This window comes from Amblyomma maculatum, chromosome 1, assembly GCF_055883805.1.
Source record: "Amblyomma maculatum isolate TAMU_Amacu chromosome 1, ASM5588380v1, whole genome shotgun sequence".
Taxonomy (NCBI): domain Eukaryota; kingdom Metazoa; phylum Arthropoda; class Arachnida; order Ixodida; family Ixodidae; genus Amblyomma; species Amblyomma maculatum.
In genome coordinates, this window is record NC_139344.1 from 367,107,027 (window position 1) to 367,128,440 (window position 21,414).

The window sequence follows — 21,414 nt, forward strand, 5'->3', positions numbered from 1 at the left end:
CAGGAGGTAACGAGCGGCATACAGAGTGCAAGTCAAGGTTGTACCAGAGTCCTTCAATGCTCTTGTTGTACTGTACTGGTGAAGGGGAAAGGGGTCCGGTCTGGCCGCCAGCTATGGGAGCCATTGAACGGAATGCAACTTCAGGAGAGAGAGAACACGATGCATAAAGGAGGCGGCCGAATGGAAAACGCCCATTCTCCGCTCGTTGATGCAACAGCGCCACTCCTCAGCCACCCCGGGTCGGTAGTTTTTAGCGCAGTTTGCTCAGAAACAGGGAGAAAATGGGAAGAGCGCAGGGCTGTAGTGCGTTAGTGCGGGCGGTAGTGATGCAAGTGAAAACATCTCACTCTCTCTTCTATGCATACACCGCCTCGGGTCGGCGAGCTTTCGCAATTCAACAGCTCGCCCGGGAGCGTATGAAGCGCCGGTCAAAGACAGCGCCGATGTGGTTTGCACTGCAGAGGATCCGTACATATATATCGACGTCGTGCCGCGGCTCGAGCTCGCAATTTTTACTCAGTGCGAGCTCAAAGCCGGCGTCAGATCGATGCGAAAGTTTTTACTGCCTGATGGGGAGGCGCAGTATCGCTCATGAAAGGCGCGAGCATGGGTTGTCGTTTAATTTCTTTTTCTTCACATCAATTTTTTCGTATTTCATTTGCTGACCCCCCCCCCCCCCCCCCGCTTTTATTATCGCCTCCGTTTTACCGCCTCAGTGCATTGCTTAGAGTCGCCGCCGCCTCCGTTAAGGCGAAGTCGGGCGTCCAAGTAATTCAAAAAGGACGAAGGGCGGTGATATGACGTAATTTGGAGAAATAAAAAAGCGCGGGGAATTGATGGCGATTGGTGGCGTCCTCGTCAAGAGAGAAACTTCATTTACGCGGGACTCACTTTGTTGCTATGCGTGGCTTCGCCGCCAGACAGCATGAAACAAGGTTATGTCACGTGCAAGGCCAACCGCTCTGCTCTTAGCCTGCATGCGTATGTCGCGAGCACGGATGTTCTCTGTCACAGTGGGCGAAGCGGGACAACCATTGCCGTTCTCTTGGCACCGTTCGGGTGTCTGACTATAATGCATGAGATATCGATAAACTGAGTGGCTGCCGCTGCCGCCTCCTCCTCAGCCGCCAATGGGTGTTGTCAGGCGGTCGCAGATATGTTTGCTTCGTGGTGCGACGCTGGCAGGCGTGCATGGTTACGAAAGACAAAGTGCGAATAAACAGCCTGATTGTTTGCACATCGGCCGCAGGGCGCGAGCGGACTTGAAACATGTGATCATTTGTGAAAAGAGAGGGAAAGGGGGAGGGGGGGGGGGGGGACTATCGGGGGCTCTGCCTTGCGTCGATGGCCTGAGTTCGTCTCAGGTATGGCGTTTTCTGGGGTGCCGACTACATCGATGGGCTTATGCTGTGGCAGATTCTGTAAATGAGTAACGAGTTCTCCTTCGAGCATGCAGTTTTATAGCATAAACTATAAAATCCTAGTTTATAGAATGTACAGTGACAGAGTTCATGGATATCATACCGCGGAGCACCACGCGTGGATAGCAGAACAGCGGAGGATTAAGTGTGGCGGATGGATGAATAGATGGATCGACTGTAAAACTTTTATTGTCGTCGATTTGAATGCGAAGGATATCGATCGTGCGAGGGACAAGGGGAAGGAAACGAAGGTGCAGTCATTTCTCTCTGAAAAAAAAAAAAAAAAAAAAAAAAAAATCTAAATTGGCTTATGGGAAAGGTATGGAGCAGAATCTATTTTCTCGCACAAGAATACGCATCTCTATTTGAAACCCTTAAGGTGGAAAAGTTGCGCAACGGTCTTCCTCGTATTTATCGCCCTTGGCCGGGCGTGTCCCAGAACCTTTGTGCGCCGAATACAATGAAGAGCCTGCTGCTCTGTCCGTCGTCATTTGTCGCTGATTCCGCAAATAGAAGGCTCTCTTCCTCGCCTTTTTGTTTGTTTTCAAGATTTTCCCTTTTTGGTTCATTTATACGGGCTCTTTATAGTCGGCATATGCGTCTCTTGTGCCTAGAGAGGCATTATTCATGAAGAGAGCGGGAAGCGTGCCATGCAATCGGGGCTTCGCGACTCCGCGCACTATATTCCATTGAGTACACGCGAGGGGGAGTCCGGAAGCCGTGCAAACGACGCCGTAAACTGTGTGTCGCTCCGCGATCCCCAGCTTTCGTGCAAAGGCACGCTGACTGCCCTATGCGATGATATAATAGCCTAAGGCCTGCCGTTGTTGAGAACAATGGCGTTCCTTTGACTCATTCATCATCTTTGTTCACCCGCTCTGTGTCATTGTTTTTTTTTCCCATGCCGTTTCTTTTTATATGCGGGCTCTATTTTTAGACCTGGCACGCTCGGTTATAGCGCGTGCTATGCAAGCCGCGCTGTGACGCTGCATGGACGGGTGCATTAGAGTGCCTCGGGCGTATTCAGGAACGGGACGCAAGTGCAATGAAACGCCAGTCGCGGTGACGTCATTAAGCTTACACTGGCCCAAGTAATGCACTGTATGTGTAGCTGACCAAAGAGAAACATTCTCTCTCGCATACGCACGACATGCGCTTTCTCTGTCGGCTCGGACAATTATTAGCGATGTTTGTTACCCTTAACAAAATAAGTCTCGTCATTACAATTCCGAGCTATTGATATAATTTAATGCGAGAGGAGCTTAGTAAAGCGAAAGCCTTCATTTGCTCTCTGGGTGTGTGAACAGAGCTACAGTGCCATATAACCGAGCCTACTATCAGAGCATGTCCTCACCAGCTGACTCTTGATGGGGAAAACTGCCTCGACGGAGTTTCGAATCCGCGCCAGAACGAACAGATCAGCTTCTCTTGCCTACGCACGAGAGCGCTATACTATATATATATTTTTAATGCATGGGAAAATTTCCGAAGAAGAGAAACTAAAAAGCTCATATGCCTCAACACCGTGGGATGCAGGCCCGTTTGTAACCCAGTAATTCCCTACCATAACAAATATCAAAATACGCTGTTACAGTATTCGCTTTTTGCCTGTTTTCAGAAGAACTGTGATGTGCGTTACAGTTTATGCTGATGGGTCTATTTAGTTTATGAAGGAGGTGAATGATGGAACACGATCATCGAAGTCTTTCGATCATCGAAAGCAATGCGCTTCGGTGCGGGGAAGTATGCTGCCTGCCCTGGAAGAGCCGTATAGTTGGCTACCGCATTTCGATGTTTGTGTCTCCCGAAATTTTCTACATTTTCTTTTTCTTTACTGTCTGCTTAAAGATAAATGCAGTATAACAACACGACTCGTTTAAAACTGCAACACACTCGCGCTTTGCAACGAACATCATTGTCTTCATGAACCTCGGTCAGCACCGCGCCTTCATTTAACCTAGATAAGTACGCCATACACATAGGCAATCTGGGCGAGTGCGGGCGAGGTCCGCGAGTGTAATGCAAAGCGATCCAATCAGGCGGCGTGACATAACAGAAAATAAAACGAAATAGTGCCGGCGCATCTAGTGTCGCAACAGCAGTACCAACTTTCATGCTTTCGCATTTTACTAGTGCAAGTTCCGCAGTGCTCTGTAAGGCATTTTTTAGCTGTAGGTTCGGCCTGAGAAAAAAAAAATTGAAAATAAAGGGTACGGGAAGAGCACTATCCCTACATGTCAACCCGAGGCTGCTAACTGACGGTGGAAAGCACTCCCAGCATCGACGTTTTGTAGAGGCTTTCATTAATAAATCTACACGAGCGCTATAGCAAGTTCTGCGATGGCACGTGTAAACGCCGACTACATTTGCGTGTTTCCGTATATAGTTTATCTCGCCAGCGTCACTATATGTTGCCATCCGTGCAAACCAAGCCTACGGCAACAAATGTGACTGGGGTGGAACGAAGCTGAAGTTCCGCTTAATTGACAGTGGAAGATTTCCATCCGTGTCCGACAAAACAATCGCCTTTGTTTTATCCCGATTTCCGGCTATACGCGGGCGCGACATGACCTTGCCGTAACCGAAGTGCGGCGATGCTGTGAATATTCGCGCTGATCTACCGCGCCATTTGGCCTGTTCCATATAGTTTGTGGTGGTACCCATGCTGCACTGAAGACTGTCCGAATGTCACTTCGGCCGTAACGATTTCCGAGGTAATGATGATGATGACGACGATCGCGCGTGTGTGCTGCTTCCATTCCCCAGCAGAATGGTACCGCCAACATATTTTACGAGTATTGAGCGCGCACTTGCGCGCACACGCACGCACGCACATGCAAACGTCAGACGAGCATCAAAGTAAAAGCATGGCTTTTTAAGTACGCGTGTCGCCGAATGATCTCGCTATGGACGCCATGATATGGAATCTTTGAGTGTGTTGTAGGCCGAAAATCGCAAAACAACAGTATAGTTTGCTTGTTTTGTTTTGTTTTTTGCGCTGCCGCCTGTACATTAAAAATGCGCCTGCTTCTTTTCTTTTTTTTTTTTTTTTTTTTTCCCCTCGGCCGTTGGGTTAATCGCTGCTTGTGAAAACCGGTTGTAGGCACTTAGCAGTGACCATCGAATCGCATTGCAGCGGTTGCAGTAATGGCCTTTTGACTCGCCAGACTGGGGGCTGGTAAGGAAATATGCCCTATTTTGGGGCCTATATACACGGTGTATATGTACGGTTCTTGTACCTATTTATTCGCGTCGTACTCGAGGCCTTATTTTCCGCAGAATTTCTGGTCGTTCTGTGTGCCTGGGTGGGCTGCATTCGGGAACAGGATCGGAGCAGCGCTTGTGGACAACCGCGGCCGCGATGTGACCTGGTTTTCTCCCCTTTTCATCTCCGCCTTGGCTTGGCTTTTGTCTAGCGTCTTTGTTTGTTTGTTTGTCTCCTGTGTCTTTCAAATGCGGGTCTGCTATGCGTATACTAATATCCCTTTCCCCGTCGTATCCTGAGCAGGGTGTGTAGTGTAGCTTGTGTTGCGTGTACTGTACCAACCATAACACCCGGATTGCGCTCGCGTCATTGCTGTAGTGTCATTCGTGCCAAATTACGGGGTCTGAACAAAGCTTGATGCTCACCTTTTTCTTCTTCTTTTTTTTTTTCTTTTTTTACCTTGCTCTACTTGTAGCCGCCATCACCTTTAGGCTTTGTATAGTTTCTTGTATATCATTCTTTTCTCCTTTTTTCCTACCTTTTTCGGTGGGGCTGCGTGGTAGCTTGTTCGGCTGTCATCCATTCGGCGCGGCTGATCGCGAACCCATGTTCGTGTAAGCGGTACACGCACATAAAGTGCTTGACCCGAAGCTCCCGTGTAAGCAGTGCGGTCCAGTTTCTGGCAGTCGCTGTCCCGATTCTCCCTGTCATTTAAAAGGGTGAAGTGGCTGGGGTAATAAAACCCAATCGCTTTGAGCCCGTTCAACATGGACTGCGAACTGGCTCGTGACTTCTGTGTGTTTGCTCGAGCAGTGGCCGCGGCCGGTCTCTTTAGGCGTTTTCTTTCTAAATAAAAGCTTTGCGGACAGAAGCTTCTTCTCGATGCGGCTACCGTGCGCCCATCTAAACCTAACCCGTTCGCTAGCGCTGACGTTAACTCACGCGCCGTTTCAGCATAACGGCTTTAAAGGTCAAACCCTCAGTCGAGAGCTGTGTAACTTGCAAATGAAAAGAGTGGGAGTGAAATAGCTTTTTGTTTTTGTTTATTCGCCCTTCAGAAGGCGTCTCTGAGCCGCATATGCGATGCGATCTTTCTCACTAGACTTCCCTGAGTGCCTTCTCAAAGTTCGCCAGAGGGCTTTCGATTGAATTTGCATAGAGCTCACTGTGCATAGTATTTCGAGCTGCTTCTAAATCACGGCGCTGACTTTTTTGTTTGTTTCTTTGTTTGTTTCTTTTTTCATCCACCATCAGTGAGTGCGAGGCTCGGAACGTCTGGGGACCGCAGCCATAGTAGCAGCAGCCATGTGTGGTCGTGTCTGCCGCGGTCTGGAGACGAGGAGGCCGGAGGAGCCGGCGACGCTGCCGCTGCTGCTGCACTAGGCCCGAGCGCAAACCCTCCGGGGAAGGGTATCATCATCCCCCGGCCACTTGCTGCTGCTGTCAGGAGCGGGCGCGCCCTTGGCGGTGCCAGCAGAAGGAGACCACCACGATGACGTCCAGCTGCCTGGACCTGAGCGCCAAGATGGCTCCGTGCTTCATGAGCCGCGACGACTCGCACTTCACGCCGCACAGTTCGCACCAGCAGCAGCAGCAGGCGGGCGGCCACTGGGCGCGGGGCCACCGTCGCACAAAGAGCGCCGGCAACTATGGGCCCCGCGACCTGAGCATCTACACCACCATGGGCCTGTACGCGCACCACGGCACGCCGCTGCCGCCGCTCGCCCAGTCCGAGTCCACGCTGGCACTGGCGCCCCTCTACGAGTGGCAACAGCGACACCACCAGGTGGGTAACTACTTGGCCAGTACGTGTGTTATGGTGGCTAGAAGGAGAGGTGTCAGCATCGGGGCGCCGGAGAGGGAGCGAGAATTCATCCCGATGCGGCGGCGCTGCCATCGGCTCCGAGACGCCCGCCGCACGCGCGCGCGCGCGTAGCAGCCGTAGCAGCCGCTTTCCGTTGCAGCTATTTCACGATACCGTACGGATTACAACAAAGGCTAGTTGGCGCACTTTTCTCACAGCTCGCAGCAAAGCATGTATTGGCACTAAAAACTATGTTTGAACTTGCTTCCCTGCCTATTAGCTGCGTGCGCCGCTGGCACCCCGAAGCGCTGGAAGATGGTGAATCAAATGAAATGACTTGCCGTGAGCTTGTCACCAAAACAACGTCCGTGCAGTTTTTGCTTTGACGCCGCAGTGTTCTCCATGACGTCTCAATTCAGGTAGAAGCATCAGCAACAATACCTGAATGCTTTGTTTTGATGACTTGCACATCAAAAAGCTAGGGTTATATCGTACAAGCTTTAATAAGAAAGACATGATTTTATTTGACGCACTCTTACAACTGAACATCAAAAACACCATCAAAAGAAAATGAACAGAAAATATGCATCAATGTAGGGTAGAACTGCAAGTTACACAAAAACTGTGCTCAAGGAAATAAATAAGGCAAGTAAAAAGAAGTTGATATGCAATGCTAAAAACACATGGCATTGAGGTTTGATTGGCAAACGCAGATGCATTCATAAACGAATTTACGAAACACAGCCAGATAATGGGACCTTTGTAACAATGTGAAGAAGACATTACAAAAAATTCACAACAGACGACACAATGTGGGTAGTGTACAATAACATGAAAAAAAAAAAACAACTTGTTGGCTGTGTTAACATTATGAATTTAAGTAGTACGTCTCAACTTCAAGAACTTCATCTTTTCTCTCTTTTTTTGATTGGATGCATTTTCTCCAGCAACAAGAAAATGCATCCTTGTCAGTGTGAAGAAGCGAATGATTTGATTTGTCACTTCCACTTTGTGCTGCTCACAGCCGACCATATTTAATCTCTTCACAGACAGGCAAGAGATGAGGTCCATGATGCTATCCGTTTTCAACTTATTGAAACTGAACCAATAGGTAAGAGAGCCAAGAGAGACGCTTTCTTCCCGGGCCGAAACATAGCCCGCTTTGCATCCAGGTGCAAAACAGTGTCTTTGCTATTTAGAAATCACTGTGTCATGGCCACGTCGGTACGTAGCGATCCCAAATTTAAGAAAGCACACCGCCGACATTGAGAAAACGCGTGCCAGTACCTGTCTGTAGGGGACGAAACGTGCGGCGACAGCGGTCGGCGGGTGCTCTCGACGGATCTCGGTAGCGACGTGCGCGCCGCCCCGCGGCGGCATGAAACACCAGTGCGCCTCCGAACACGGCGCGCCCGCGACGATGCTCACACCTCCCCTTCTAGCCACCATACGTGTGTACCAGGGCTCCCGCGGACTTCCTGGGGACGGACCGCAGGCCTGTCTTTCAGTCCTCGCGCATTTCATTGGAGTGGGTGGCGCGAATCGCTGACGTCAACGTGATGTCACGGCCGCCATGATAGTGCACATGGGCTTATACTTTCACTATGCACATTGATCGGAGCATCTCGGTCCGGTGCTTAGATTGTTAAAGTGCACAAGGTTCTCCCGTGCTTGGTCCGCAACATGGCGGCCTCTGTGTGACGTCGTTACAAGCGTCCTTGTAGAGAGCATTCTATCCTAGGCGTCGCCATTTTGCTATCTGGACTTCGTCCTCATGTCACTACCAAGCGCTTCCTGGGCGTCGCCTTATCAGAGACTTTTAGTTTAGCGCTACCATTGACGGGCACCGCCTATCGCTACCGCGCGAGCGTTAATGCGCATGCGCAGACCACCCTGATGACAGATGGCGCCACGTTCCCGTGAAATGCCGGCGGACTCGACACGCAGGGACCAATCAGCGCATGTTATGCTGTGGCGGCGCGCGGTAGCGGTAGACGGCCGCGGTAAAAGCGGCCACGGTAAACTAAAGTCTCTATTGTTCGCTGGGCTGCTGCACGCACTTGGCGCGACGGGTGTGGTAGCGCCATGTGCAAGTATAGCAGCGCACCGAGATATATGTGCTATACTTATAAACGCGATAGCGTTAAAGGCCCCGTTACACAGAAAATCCGGCGTCGGCGCGTCAACGTTGTGAGCCGAAATTACGGACATGGCGCTTTCATGTGGTATCTGGCAGCTTAGTGACCGAGCACTGATTCTTCGATGGTTTGTGCGACTTGGCGGAGACCACATGGCATGAGTTGGGAGGAGCTGCCTACTCGGGTTGATCATTTTATGTGGGAAGGGGGAGTAAGAATCAACCTTCTAGCGCTCGTGGATGCCCAGTCAAGCTCGCTACAGGCTGCACGTTCATACGGCTTATTAAAGCCGGACGTTATATCTCGGGTGGTCGCCTATGCTATTGCGTCAGGCCATTAAAGGGCCACTGTCCAGGGTATAGCATTTTGAACGAACAAGCCCAATGCTTCGATAGGGTATCGGGGTAGTCTACAGCCTTCCTGCAGACACCACGCCATCCGCCAAACAAGGAGGAAGAAGAGGAATTTGGCTTGCGGAGGTTAGATGGCCAGGTAGAAGAGGGATAAACCTCTGAGAGGGAACAGAAGGAAAATGACACGGCAGAATTGGTTGATTGCGGTGGCTGTAACTGTACTACCTTTAAAAAAAAAATGTTTCGGCCTTGAGTTCTAGGACGAAGCCTCACAATCACCGGGGGAAAAATCTTTTCGATTGGAGGGCGGACCGCGGTCACTTAAAGGCGCAGCTTAAGTGCCCCCCATAATTTTTCTCAGTTATAAGTGACGCTCTGCGGTCGGAAGGGTTTCGCGCGTACAGTGCACGTACCGAAGATAGACGTGCACGATGCCCACTCGGTGCTCAGAGGTAGAGAAACAATATAGCTGTTCGAGCCGTCGTCCGTCCTCATCGCAGTGCTGACCCATTTTTGCGGGGACTGCACCAGTTTCCTTTTCTTTCTTTTTGTCTCCCCTCACTCTGTCCTTGTGCTTTGTTGTGTTAGGATTCCTTTCGGCTTGACTAAAGAATGAAGTTTCGCAATTGATCGGTTTCACTTTACGAAGTCGGAAAAAGCGCGTTTGCTTTTTACCAGGACGCGCGCGGTTTGACGACAAGAATATATGGCTTGCTGGACGACTGCTATGCCGAATGTCCCGTAGTGTCTCTCCGTACGTGGAGACAAAGGAACGGCACGAAGACGAATGGTGCGTCAGGCCACTTTAATAACCGCTTTAAACGTACTGAGCGGGCACGTCGAAAGGAAACGTGACCGCGAAGCTTTCTGTGAACGTACTGGCGAGGTGGGCGAAGAATAACTTGAGCAGCAACTGCATAGTATGACGCCATGATACTCGCGAGCATGCTCTTCATCGGCCGCTGTTGCGTCATGGGAGACCACACTGCAGGATGCGAGATTGCAAGGCAGTGGTGCGCAGCTGTCCGCTCTCTCCGGACAGGAGAACTTCGCGTTGCCTGTCATCGGAGAGCTGTCATCGGAAGCAGAACATTAAAATTTTGTCGGAAACGACTACAGGGAGCGAAAATATGACACATATATGTGTGCGCGCAGAGTCCAGTGCTGGGTACTGGGTGAGGGTGAGTCCCCGAGCTGTGGACTCCGAGATGGGGACGAAACCGCAGGTTGAGCGAAAACAGAAATTATAACAGTGCGGATCTATTTATTCACTGTGCTGCTCGGAATTGACTGCCCGTACTTAATTTTCTCCTTGCGGCGACTTGTGGGTTAACATTGGACTTAGTTTCGCCAATGTTTCGCTACCCGTAAAGAGAACGAAGCGAAATTTTGTTTCACGTATAAAGTATCTTGTAAAGTTTTTCAGCGTGTTGTTTACAATGTCTGAGGAAAAAGCTTGAATCATACTGCGCGACATATTAATGTAAATGTGTAATACTTTGCTTTCTTTAAATACACTTCTGCACTGACTATTTAGGCTAAAATAATTAAACGCGCCAGATGTTCCCTCAGAAAGTGGGCTCTGTACTGAACTGAAATTATAAAACGAAATCTTATCGTTGTTTCGAAATAGGTCTTTGCGTACCGTAGATTCAATTTTCGCACTTTCTGCGAAGGAAAAAGGAAAAGTTATAATAAGTGGATTTTTTTTTTTTTTTTCGGCTGCATAGTTCCTTTAGTTCAGCACGTGCACCACGCGTGTAGTAAAATTTGAAAAAATAGATGAAATGCGGTCTAGCAGTTGCGGAGAAAATTTTTAAATGCACAGAAAAAAAATACAATGATTTTATAAACTGCAAATTAAAGCTAGCTCGCGTAATCACGTTTTCCAATTATGCTCCCGGTACGTTTCCGCAGTCCTCAGAGCCGTTTCTTTGAACTGCGTTGTGAAGCCGTTACTGGCACGTTTCGTCATCTTTCTTCTTGCTTTCGGCATGCAGAGCTCCGAAATTGTGCCCTTGTTATTATGATGTTTTACATGGCGCTTCATTACCAAGTCCGTCTTTTCTGGGCATCAATTTTAATAGTCGTGCAACTCTTGAATATTGTAACGTATACTGTTACGAAAATGTTGAAGGGAACGCGGTCCAACTTCCAATGCACAGCAATATTTTTCTTTAAAGTTAGTCATTCTCTCGCATTAACTAGTTGAGGCTGCTATAGAACACGAACGGGGAGAGGTTTTGACGATAACGAAAACTTGAATAGTAAATTACCTCACCAAGAGAGATCCGAAAATATATCCATCTTTTTTTATGGAATCTGCGATATGCAAAAAAAAAAGGGGGGGGGGGGGAGGTTGGGAGGGGGGGGGGGGGGGGTTCTCAGACAGCTTCCCTTCAAAAAAAGGAAAAAAAAAAGCGCGTACGCTGTTAGAACTTAGAACTCTTCAAGTATAGTTAAGAATCGCCAGCCGTTGCCTGCGCAGCATTAGTGCGCGCTTCGCAAATGTGACAAGCGCACGGTCGCTTGAACGAATCGCAAGAGAAATTGTATCGATCTCAAGAGTCGTCCGCCGTAATGAGAGTGTTCGGCACTGGAGGAGACGAGCGCCTGCAATCACGAGCCGCCGAGCCCGCGGGCGGCGTTAATCTTGGGATGTTAATTAGCGAAGTTCCGCCGCCGCCCAATGACGTCAGCGTTCCCGCGCCGCATCGCTCTTGGCTCCCGCGTACTCGCTGGAGGCTGCGGTCTCGCCTCATTAGATTTTGGCTCCGAAACTGCGCAATACCCGCCGATTAGAGTGACAGCCATTTACTGCTCGTGTAGTTATTTCGCTTAATTTTTCATTCCGCCTGGGAGTGATTTATTGAGGGAGATGGGTATATCTTTGAAGTTCTTGGGTACGAAGAAGGAGGCACAGACGTCATTGATAACAAACTGTTAAACATCTTGTTAAGTTATTAACCATGAATCATCTGAAGGTTATCCAACGCCTTCAAAAACCGGAACGTTGTCATTGCGGCGCGTTAGTGCAGGCATATATATATCTAAAGGGCTGCCTGTGCAGTCACTTTGACACGATAAATAGAGCAAAAAAAAAAAAAAAAGCGCGCTACTTCAGCGACGAAGATACACAGTTATGATCTTTAGTGTATAGTCAGCATGTGGTCACCTTTGGGTACGAAGGAGTTTGCTTGTTTGCTGGGCATACCAGATGGAAACTGCGCAAATACGAAACAGAATTAACAGTTGTAGAATTACCGAAGCAAAGGAATAAAAGCTGTTGCTAGTTAGCGCTCGTATTGTCGTCTTCTCCCTCTCTTAGGGCGCTTTCCAACCAACAGCTATGCGTATAGTGTGCACTGGCATATAGCGTACGCGAAACCTGTAAAGCGAGGGTGTCTTTTTTCGCATTTTCCGAGCACTTAAGCGTGAATTACCGCCTCGTGCGGTTTCTCTGCGTTGCAGCTGTCGGGCCTGGGCGGCGGCAGCACCTCGGGCCACCACCACCTACACCACGTCCACCACCACCACGCGCTCTCCGAGGTGACCTACAGCAGCGCTGCGGACTTCGGCCGAGCGGGGGAGCACCGCGGGGAACGCCTGCTCAGGCCAGACCTGGGTGAGTGTACACGGCTTGGCTGCTCAAGCGCCACAGGCTTCGCATCGCGCGTATATATATATGCGCTTCAAACAAGTGGTAGCGCGTCGCATTACTACAGTGAATTAGCATTACCCTGTCGCCTTCCAGTCCCGTTATTTTCCATACAGTTTCCCCTCAACGCGGCGGGCCTAGCTAGCCTCGCACCAGTGGGCTTTGGTGACCCAACGCCCCATCTCTCGTTCTCTCGCGTTACATTGATGGAGTGAGGCGAACGCGCGCCGACGCGCGAGTCTCATTTACCCGCATTCAAGTAAAGCAACGAGCATTTTGTCGCGCTAACAGCCGGGTGAGAAGCGCAAAGCCTTCACAGAGCACCCGGAAACTCAAAATGCACGTTGTGCTCGGCGCTGTTTTAGCATTGATCATTTCGTGGGTCACTTTGAAGGCAGTGCATACCTCCGGATTGTCAGCCTTTTCGTAAAAGTCCTACTCATCACATCGTGATTATCGTAACGCGCATTTAAAATGGTAAATCTGGCTAAGATGTCCATGACGGCCCAATTTTCTTCTCTAGCTTGAATGAGCGTGACGGATGTGACCTGCAAAACGTGCAGGTTTGAAGTCCCTTCTGGATGCCTTGAGAACAATTCATCTTACTAGTGAAAGGAGAGGCAGAGGATAGGGATGCGACGGTGAGCAGAGGCGGAAGCGTAGCGCAGAGTGGAGGAGGAGGGTACGGCCGGAAAATAGAGAAGCATACGGCCGGGGTACGGGAAAGTGGTCGCGCTCAGCTTGCGCCGGCTGATGCGTAATGTGCCGCAAGAACGCAAAGGCGTTAACAAGTCACGCTGGGCGTTATGCCGATACTGCTGTATATATAAACTTCTTATTTTTTTTGTTCCTTCTTTTTTTATGCCCATCGTCTTGTCACGCACGTTCGGAGCCCAGGGCGCCGCGTATGGCGGCAGGAGTGCGCGCCGACATCCTTGAAGTCACTCCGACCGAAGTCCCTGTACGACAAACAGCCATGGCCGCTCAAGACGAGCGAAGATGACTTTAACGAGATTTCTATAAGCTGCAGCCAGGCCTAAAGGTCGATTTTTTCGCTTCGTGTGGCAAAACCGGCGTGACGAAAAAAACCTTCGGCTGTGCGCATCGAGAAAGAGAAGGCACGGTGGAAGCTTATATCCATAATGGCCTTCGCTGCGCTTTCTAACGCACTTAGCCGACGGAGTGGTGAAAAATTAATGCTGCCGTTAATGCAAGCTCAGCATTTCTCGTGCAGGAACGCTCTATTTTTTTTTTTTTTTCCTTGACCCGGGTTAGCTAAAGGTACGTATACTGATAGCACTCACTTCACTTTGCGCGCAGCATGTTACGCGAGCATGGCAGGGGGAAAGTTAAAAGGAAATGTTGTTTCTTTATAGGAGGGCACGCTGATTTCGCTCCGTTCCGTCGGCTGAATAATTTAGCACGTGTTTTTCTGCTGATTGTCCGCGCTTTGATTTTTGTTGTTGTTGTTGTTGTTGTTCATCGTCATCTCTCTTATCTCTCTCTCTCTTCTTTCTTTTCTTGCTGACGCTGCTTCATGCATCTCCTTCGCTCTGTGTTTTGTGCGGAAGGGTACATTGTCAATACTTCTGAGGCAGCTCGTACGGCATCTTGCAGCCTTTCTTGATTGGCTGATCAAAGTTGCATTGCTTCCGCTACGTACTTTGTAATTCTGTGCGCTCAGGCCGCGCAGTTTGTCTCCTCAATTGTTGTTTTTTATATTCCATCTCAATTTTTTTTCTGTAATTATTTGTTTTTATGTCGATGCACCGCTTCCTTTGCTCATTGCTGAACTCCCTGTTGACTTCGGCCCTACCTCTCGTTCAGTGTTTTGGTATAACTTATTTGTACACGTGTGCCCGAAGTTTACTATCGGTCATTAAGTTGTGAGCGGCTAGTATTGGAACACTTACGCATTAATACAAGCTTGTTACATTTTGTTTTCAAGCAGATATCAGTGCTATAGACATTATTTATTATTTTTGTTGTTTTGCGTGTATGGGCAGCCGGTCTAGCTCCGCAGAGGGACTTCTTTCGCCAAGCGGCGCTTTTGTAATATGGCCGGGATCGCAGAGTCGCACCAACCTCGTCCCGCCTCCATTTCTTTCATCTTTTCGGAGCTTGTTTCAATACCTGTTTCGGATGTTTTACTTCATCCCGAAGGGAGGTGCGCGGCGTGTCTTTCTGTTCTTCTTCTTTTTTTTTTTTTTTTTTTCCTGCTTTCTCGCCGTTAAAGACGAAGCCTGCAGCAAGGTGCCCAACAGTTGTGAACTCATGAGGATGCGTACGCTCCGCGAGCTCAGGTCGTGACGACGATAGCGTCTGCTGCACACTTTGGGCGTGCTGTCGTGGGCATTAATCAGCTGCTCGTTGGAGCCCAGTATTGATTGATATACGCATACGCGCCAGTGCAGGTTCCTATCAAGGCCCATCATGCGTGCTCGCTTACCGCCCTAAGCCCACTTCCACAGTCTCCTCGTATCCAACCCCTCATCTCACTCCGTCTGCAAGTTAAAAAAAAAAAAAAAGTAATAAAGGCTTAAACTATCCGCCCGTGCTAGAACGAAGAAGTGATAACAAATCAGAAAGGCCGCCCCCGCAGACCTGAGATAACGTGACTGCAGATGTCGGGCTTTTCTCTACAATACAGGTTGTACGGCGAAGACGGCGACACTGTTTCGCTGTTAGAGTTGTCGAAATGGGAGGTACCGCTTTTTTGCGAGGTCGTTCTTGTGTCGCAACTGCTACTATACGACTGTCACGCTGTAAATTCCTGGAACCCTCGGGTAAAGCCTTCCTGTAAAATCTCGTTCTGCTGGGCAGGCCAAGATTGTAGGGATGCACGGTGCACTACGACAACCGCGCGCGCTATCATTCTGCGCTCAGTGATAGGTTTGCTGCGACCACGGTGTCGCAATTGCGAAGCGTGCCAGCAAATGAGGCAGTGTGGGAAACGGTCGTGGAAGTGAGGGGTTTCTATTTTTTGCGCGCTTCTAGGTGATGTCGCGTTTTATAGTTGCGCGTGTTCTTTAGCGGCTTTGGCCGCAGAGAGTTTCATTCGCAGAAATGTGTGCTCGCTTTCTGAGATGTCTTGCGTGTTCGTGCATCGAAAAAAAAAAAAAGACAAGCAAGAAAGAAGGAAAGAAGCTAAATTCTACGTCGAGTTAAGTTTGGCGCCTAGCCCATACAATAAAATCTTACTCGGCCTAAAATGTAGAAACGCGGTCGGCATTTTCCCTAGTCAGTGGTTGGGTAAGTACCAGGGAGACTCGGGCGTGATTGCGGGGGGAAGACTGTCGAAGCATTCGCGCTATGGTGGGCGCGCCTACGCCACCGCTCCGGCGTCTAAAGCTCATTCTGATTGCGAACCTTGCCCGCTGTATTCGCCTTCGTGTACCTTGGCGTTGTAAAAAAGAAAAGGAAAAGGTCCGCGCACTAGCTGTAATGCGAATTGCTCTCGGGCGCTGTAACGTCTTGCCAGAAGACAGCTTGTTTTAAAGCTTCTCCTAACCTAACTAATCGTAACCTGCGAGCCTTTGCATCAACGGAGTTGCGAAACACTCTAGTACACCAAATATGCGAAATTGTCGTCTGTTACGCTCTTGGAAGCACTGTGGCGCAATGGAGTGCCCAAAAAAAGCAAACAATAAAACGTTGCTTAGCTCTTCCACGAATTCTCCTAAATTAGGCTGTTCGGTGTTCCTCAATAAGGACGGTTCTCCAGGTTTTTTCTTATTTCTTTGTCCCATACCCCCCCCCCCCCCCCCCTCCCCTCGATGTCGTCACCGATTTGCCCGTGTTGGGGGGCTTTATACGTCACCAACAAAACTGAAGCGGGGACTCTCGAAGCAGTGCTCGCGCCAGCTAGGCTGGCTATGCCCGGATCCCATGTAATCCCAGCCGTCCTTTCCCATGAGGCGCCATGGGGGCCGCGTGCGCGTCCTCTAATTACGCCGGCTGGCTTTCTCGCGTGTGCAGGCTACGGTGCGCGACCCGTGCCCGCGCCGAGGTCGCCAGATAGAGCAGCTGGCGGCGACGTGGCCCCCTTCAAGGCCGTTGGTGCGAAGGCATCGTGTCACTGCCTTCGCGTGGCCCTTCTTGCCCCCGCCGGGTCGTTACAGAATAAGCTGTCAATGGTCACGTGGTGTCACAGGCGCCATTATGGTAGACCACGGGTAGCTTGCATAGCGCACATCAGAGCAGACAGCATAAAGTTGAGTTAGATAAGCGCTCATGTTTTAACCGTGATGGCGATCGCTGTTACGTTGGTGCAGTGCAGTCATAATATTTGCGGGCCTCAACTCGAATCAGGTGCCTATTGTGCTTACCGCCTACAATATCACACTCAATGTTTCACAATAAATGTTTAATCAACTTAAGTCTGTGCTTACAGGGCGACCCCGACGCTTTTTTTTTTTTTTTTTTTTTTTTTGCTTTCTTGCTTGCTTGGGAAGTAAAAGTTTAGGAAGCCACAGACCACACAGGTGGATTTTAAACGGCTGAGAAACAAGTTTGGTGTATGAGTTGCAAAATGTGCTCATCGCCTTGTTTAGGCTTTGTTCGGCACCTCATGGGAATGTGTCCCTCTTTGGCAGCTCCATACAACAGGCATAACATCTGAATATTGGCTAGCTAGCCGCGATTTTTCATGTGGTTTCTTAAGAGTTTTAATTGGGTGTAGTCTTTACATCTTTACATCTTTAGCCTTTTAATTCTGCATTTTGTCCATCACTTCCGCTCACAGGGTGCCTGTTTCTGCTGCTGTCATACTGAACAGTCCTGCATTGCATCTATTTAGTCTCTCCAGGGCATTTATGCAAAACTTCTCGCTGTATGTGGTTTAAACTCAAGGAAGTCTCATGAACGTTTGCCTTGCTAACATTCCAGCCTTTGGCTTTTCCTTTTTTTCCCCCAGATGAGGTGGATCCCAATTTGCGGGAGTGTGGCATCCTTGGCTGTCGGCCGCGCCGCTTGCAGTACTTTGCCAACATCCGAGTGTTTGTGTTTCTCGCTTGCCTGCTGGTTACCCTGCAGCAAGCCCTGTCCACTGGATATGTAAATAGGTAAGCGCTGCAGCTTTTTATGTTTGTGATTGCTAAGAAAAGTACAAACTTGACAATGACAGCACCATTGAGAGGATGTGGCCTACATAAGTGATGAATAGGATGGCTGTAGCAGATGTGCAGTTCCAATTTAAATGCATGACCATACAATCCGGTTCACTTAGCTGGTTTTTTGGGAGCTGCAGGAAAAGTAATTAGTGTTTTGATTGGGAACAATCTGATATCGAAAGTTCATCTTGCATTGCTGCGAAGCTCTGCAATGTTTTGTTTTTCGCATCTGCCTTGTTCATTACTTGCCAGCGTGCAGTCTTTTCACTCAATAAATGTGGTAGAACAACACACTGCTTACGCAAAGGAAACAGCTCAACAAGAAGATAGTCCAAGCAGTGTTGGAACCAAGTATTTGAGTGTGTCATGTTATAGCACAATTACAGCAAAACCAGGAACCTAACTAGAATTATACTGTAGTGTCTAACCATACTGGGCCAGTTACCTACATGGGAAAAGCCTGAGATTAAACCCAATTACTCTTGTCATGAACAGTAGGCTCAAACAGACTACTCAAAAAGGATGAAAGATTTGGTGCAGCATTTTTGGGCGGTCTAACTTCACATGTAGATTCTTTTGTTCTATATTTGTCTTCACAGTTACGACAACTGCCAACAGTGATGTGTCATAAGTATCAGTCGTCATCGTCGCGGGAAGAAATGGCAATCAGTTGGGAAATCAGTTGTCTGTGAAATGTTATAACGCATTTATAATGTGCATTTCTCGATGTTGTACTGACTGTTATGTATTTTATTTTATTTTATTTATTATTATTATTATTTATTTATTTATTTATTTATTTTTTTCCTTTTTTTTTTTTTTTTTCAGTGTAATTACCACAATTGAGAAGAGGTTCGATATCCCTAGTCGAGTGTCAGGAGCCATTTCAAGTTCCTTTGAGATTGGAAATCTGCTGACCATTATTTTTGTGAGCTACCTTGGGAGTCACCGCCACATTCCTGTCTGGATTGGCAAAGGTAAGCATTGTCCCACCTATCCAGAGGTTATGCTTGTAAGGTTGAAAGCTGCGTTATTGAAACAAGAGATGGCCTTTTGAGCCAGTTATACATAGATGCCTGGCACAACTTCAGAGATCTTTGGTTCTTTGTATGTTCCTTTGCTGACTTTGCAATGTGCTTATATGATGCTGCCAAGCATATATTATGCTTCTTATTTTATTGTTAGCAGTGCCAAGATCAGCAATAGCTGATCTTGGCACTTTCATGAAGGGCATATGTGTTTGGGTAAAAATTGTGATGTTTTTAATCAATTAAGGGCACCTATTCACATTGTTGCCAATTGCATTATTCTATTCTATCACATTTTAAGCAATTTAGATAATATCTCTGGTTGTGATTAAAGTTTCAAAAGGTAGTAATTTTAATGTCTTTATCTTCCAAAGGCTGCGATGCTTGTGTTTTGTCTTATTTTCTGGGATCTTACAGCAATTACTTTGCCTTTCAGGAACCATTGTAATGGCAATTGGGTCTTTTGTCTTCTCGCTTCCGTACTTCATGGACCAATCTAATTCGCCGAGTATTTATAAGCTTAACGTCACTCGCATCGAGGACGAAAACACATGCCAAATGCCCACTGCTGCCATGGTACCCGAACACTCGAGGTAAGTCACACCGCAGCTCTTTGTCGTTGTGCTGCATGGAGTATTTTGTTTATTTTTTGTGTAGAACGAGTCACCTTTGCCATTTTGGTTTTGGCAGTTAAGCCATAAAAAAAGCCCGTCAGATAACACTGTTTATTGACGAAACTCAAATTACCAACATAAAGCATACACATCACTCTGAACCACTCATTGCAAGTAGTACTCAATATTTTTGTTTCCTGCTCTGGAAACAGACTCGGTGGACATGTTCAGCATGGTAAAGATTTTAAGTTCTTTTGGTTTTGGGACGCATGTTTTGATATTGAGATGCCTTAAGGACACTTACAGCTTGTTACCTCTGCATGTTTTACATGAGGCTTTCTGGATTGTCTCATGTTTTGTAACATGATCTTGTATTATGGTAGAATATACATGCATTGCATGTTTTCCAGCATGCATATAGAGCTAAAGGGATCTACATTTCGTTGTGACACATTGCTTTAAACAAAGTTAAACATTGCTTTAAACAATAATCTGAAGTGGCATTTTAATACCAAATTATTGTAATCAAGATGTATTAAAAGGAGTCTGAAGAATGAAACTACCGAAATGTTACGGTGAATTCACTAGGGGCAAGCAGTCTCAAATTTTTTGCCTCAAGGAACCAAACGGCGGTCAATAAGTGCCGAGGAACCCGTCTTCTCCTGTAACGTTTGGTTGCCACAAGTGTCACAATCAAGCGATGTTGCTTGAGCAAGGACCCTTCCTTGCTTTTTTTTTTTATTATTATTATTATTATTAACGTTTTTAAGTGTTTGTTTCCTTGCTTTTGGCAATCAACTTATTATTAAATGCCCACCTCTCACTTATGCTTCTAAATCCTAAACAAAAACCAGGAAAACTATGTTTGCAAGAGCAATGTCAATTCATGCCTTGAGTGGCTTATGCTTAGGGTTATTCGGTTTCGGGTTTTATATTTTTTCAAATTCGGGGGGTAAAAATCGGGCGTTATTTTTCGGCTTGATAATAGGGGAGAAATCGGGTTTTTCGTGGGAAAATTCCGCAATTCGGGTTTTATCGGGTTAAATTTGCAAACTAATAATTTATTCGACTTGCTCTAACCGATGGGTAACAATTAGGGCTAGATTTTGGGCTGCTTTCAAGAAAATATTGCAAAATTTGGCGTTTCTTTGGTAATTAATTATTGCTCGCAGTGAGAGGCAACGGTCAGTTTTGAGAAAAGAAACATTTTATTCACGAGGGCTGGTCATCGACATTCTACACGTCCTTATTAACATACATAATCATCTGCATGCGCAACATCTCGGTTTCCATACGAGACCTGTCTGGTCTCTGCAGGTACCTTAGCTGCGAGAACGTTCGCTCAACGTCACAGCTGCCATTAGCTAGGCACAACAATGATAATGCTGCATATGCTAGCCTTGGGTAACGCACAGTTGCGTCGTTCCAAAAGTCCATCACTTCAACACCTTCATTCGTGGGGCTTGCTTCCAGCAAGTACTGGTTGAACTCCTCGCGAAGCGAGCCTACATCGTCCATTACGGAATTAAAGAGAGGTCGGTAGTCATCAAACGACTGACTCAGCAGCCGCTTCTGGAACGGATCGAGTACGGCTCCCAGTTTCCACAATGTCAACTGGTTTTCTTCTTTGTCTGAGACGTTCCGTTTCAAAGTGCAGTCCCATTTTGTGGAGATTTTGGCGCAAAACTCTTCACAACAAGTTTTTACTAATATGGCGCTGCTCTTAGGCAACATAGACAAAACACTTTTCGCCCGATCACTTTTACCGATCGTCATGGAAAGCTCGTTGACAGTCTGCTGTAGCTTGACGTTTACGAAATGATCGAAGCTTGGCATGAGGAGTTCTCCGCTTTCAAGCGTTTTCTGGACATCTAAAAGAGGCTCGAGTGCATCTCTCATTAAGACTGCCTTTGCATAAAGAACCTCTTTTTCAGAAAGTATCGCTCGAAAAGCTTCCGCTTTGGTGCTATCATGCGAGCATTCAACAAGTTCTGTTAATGAGCTCCACATTTCTATGACGACAACAAGCGCTTTGTAGAAGCTTTGCCATCTGTTCGGAACTACAGAAGGAGGCTTCTTTGC

At 47.8% G+C, this 21,414-nt stretch overlaps 1 protein-coding gene across 3 annotated transcripts in view; it reads left to right on the forward strand.

Moving 5' to 3' along the window:
• Positions 1–21,414, forward strand: part of Oatp30B (Organic anion transporting polypeptide 30B) — a 228,164-nt gene that overhangs the window by 180,803 nt on the left and 25,947 nt on the right. For all 3 annotated transcript variants that reach the window (XM_084591734.1, XM_084591736.1, XM_084591735.1), the window contains 5 exons: positions 5,881–6,412; positions 12,393–12,546; positions 17,495–17,642; positions 18,519–18,667; positions 19,155–19,311. In XM_084591734.1, the coding sequence (XP_084447860.1) occupies positions 6,119–6,412; positions 12,393–12,546; positions 17,495–17,642; positions 18,519–18,667; positions 19,155–19,311 (902 nt within the window). In that variant the 5' untranslated portion in view covers positions 5,881–6,118. The remainder of the gene's footprint in view (positions 1–5,880; positions 6,413–12,392; positions 12,547–17,494; positions 17,643–18,518; positions 18,668–19,154; positions 19,312–21,414) is intronic.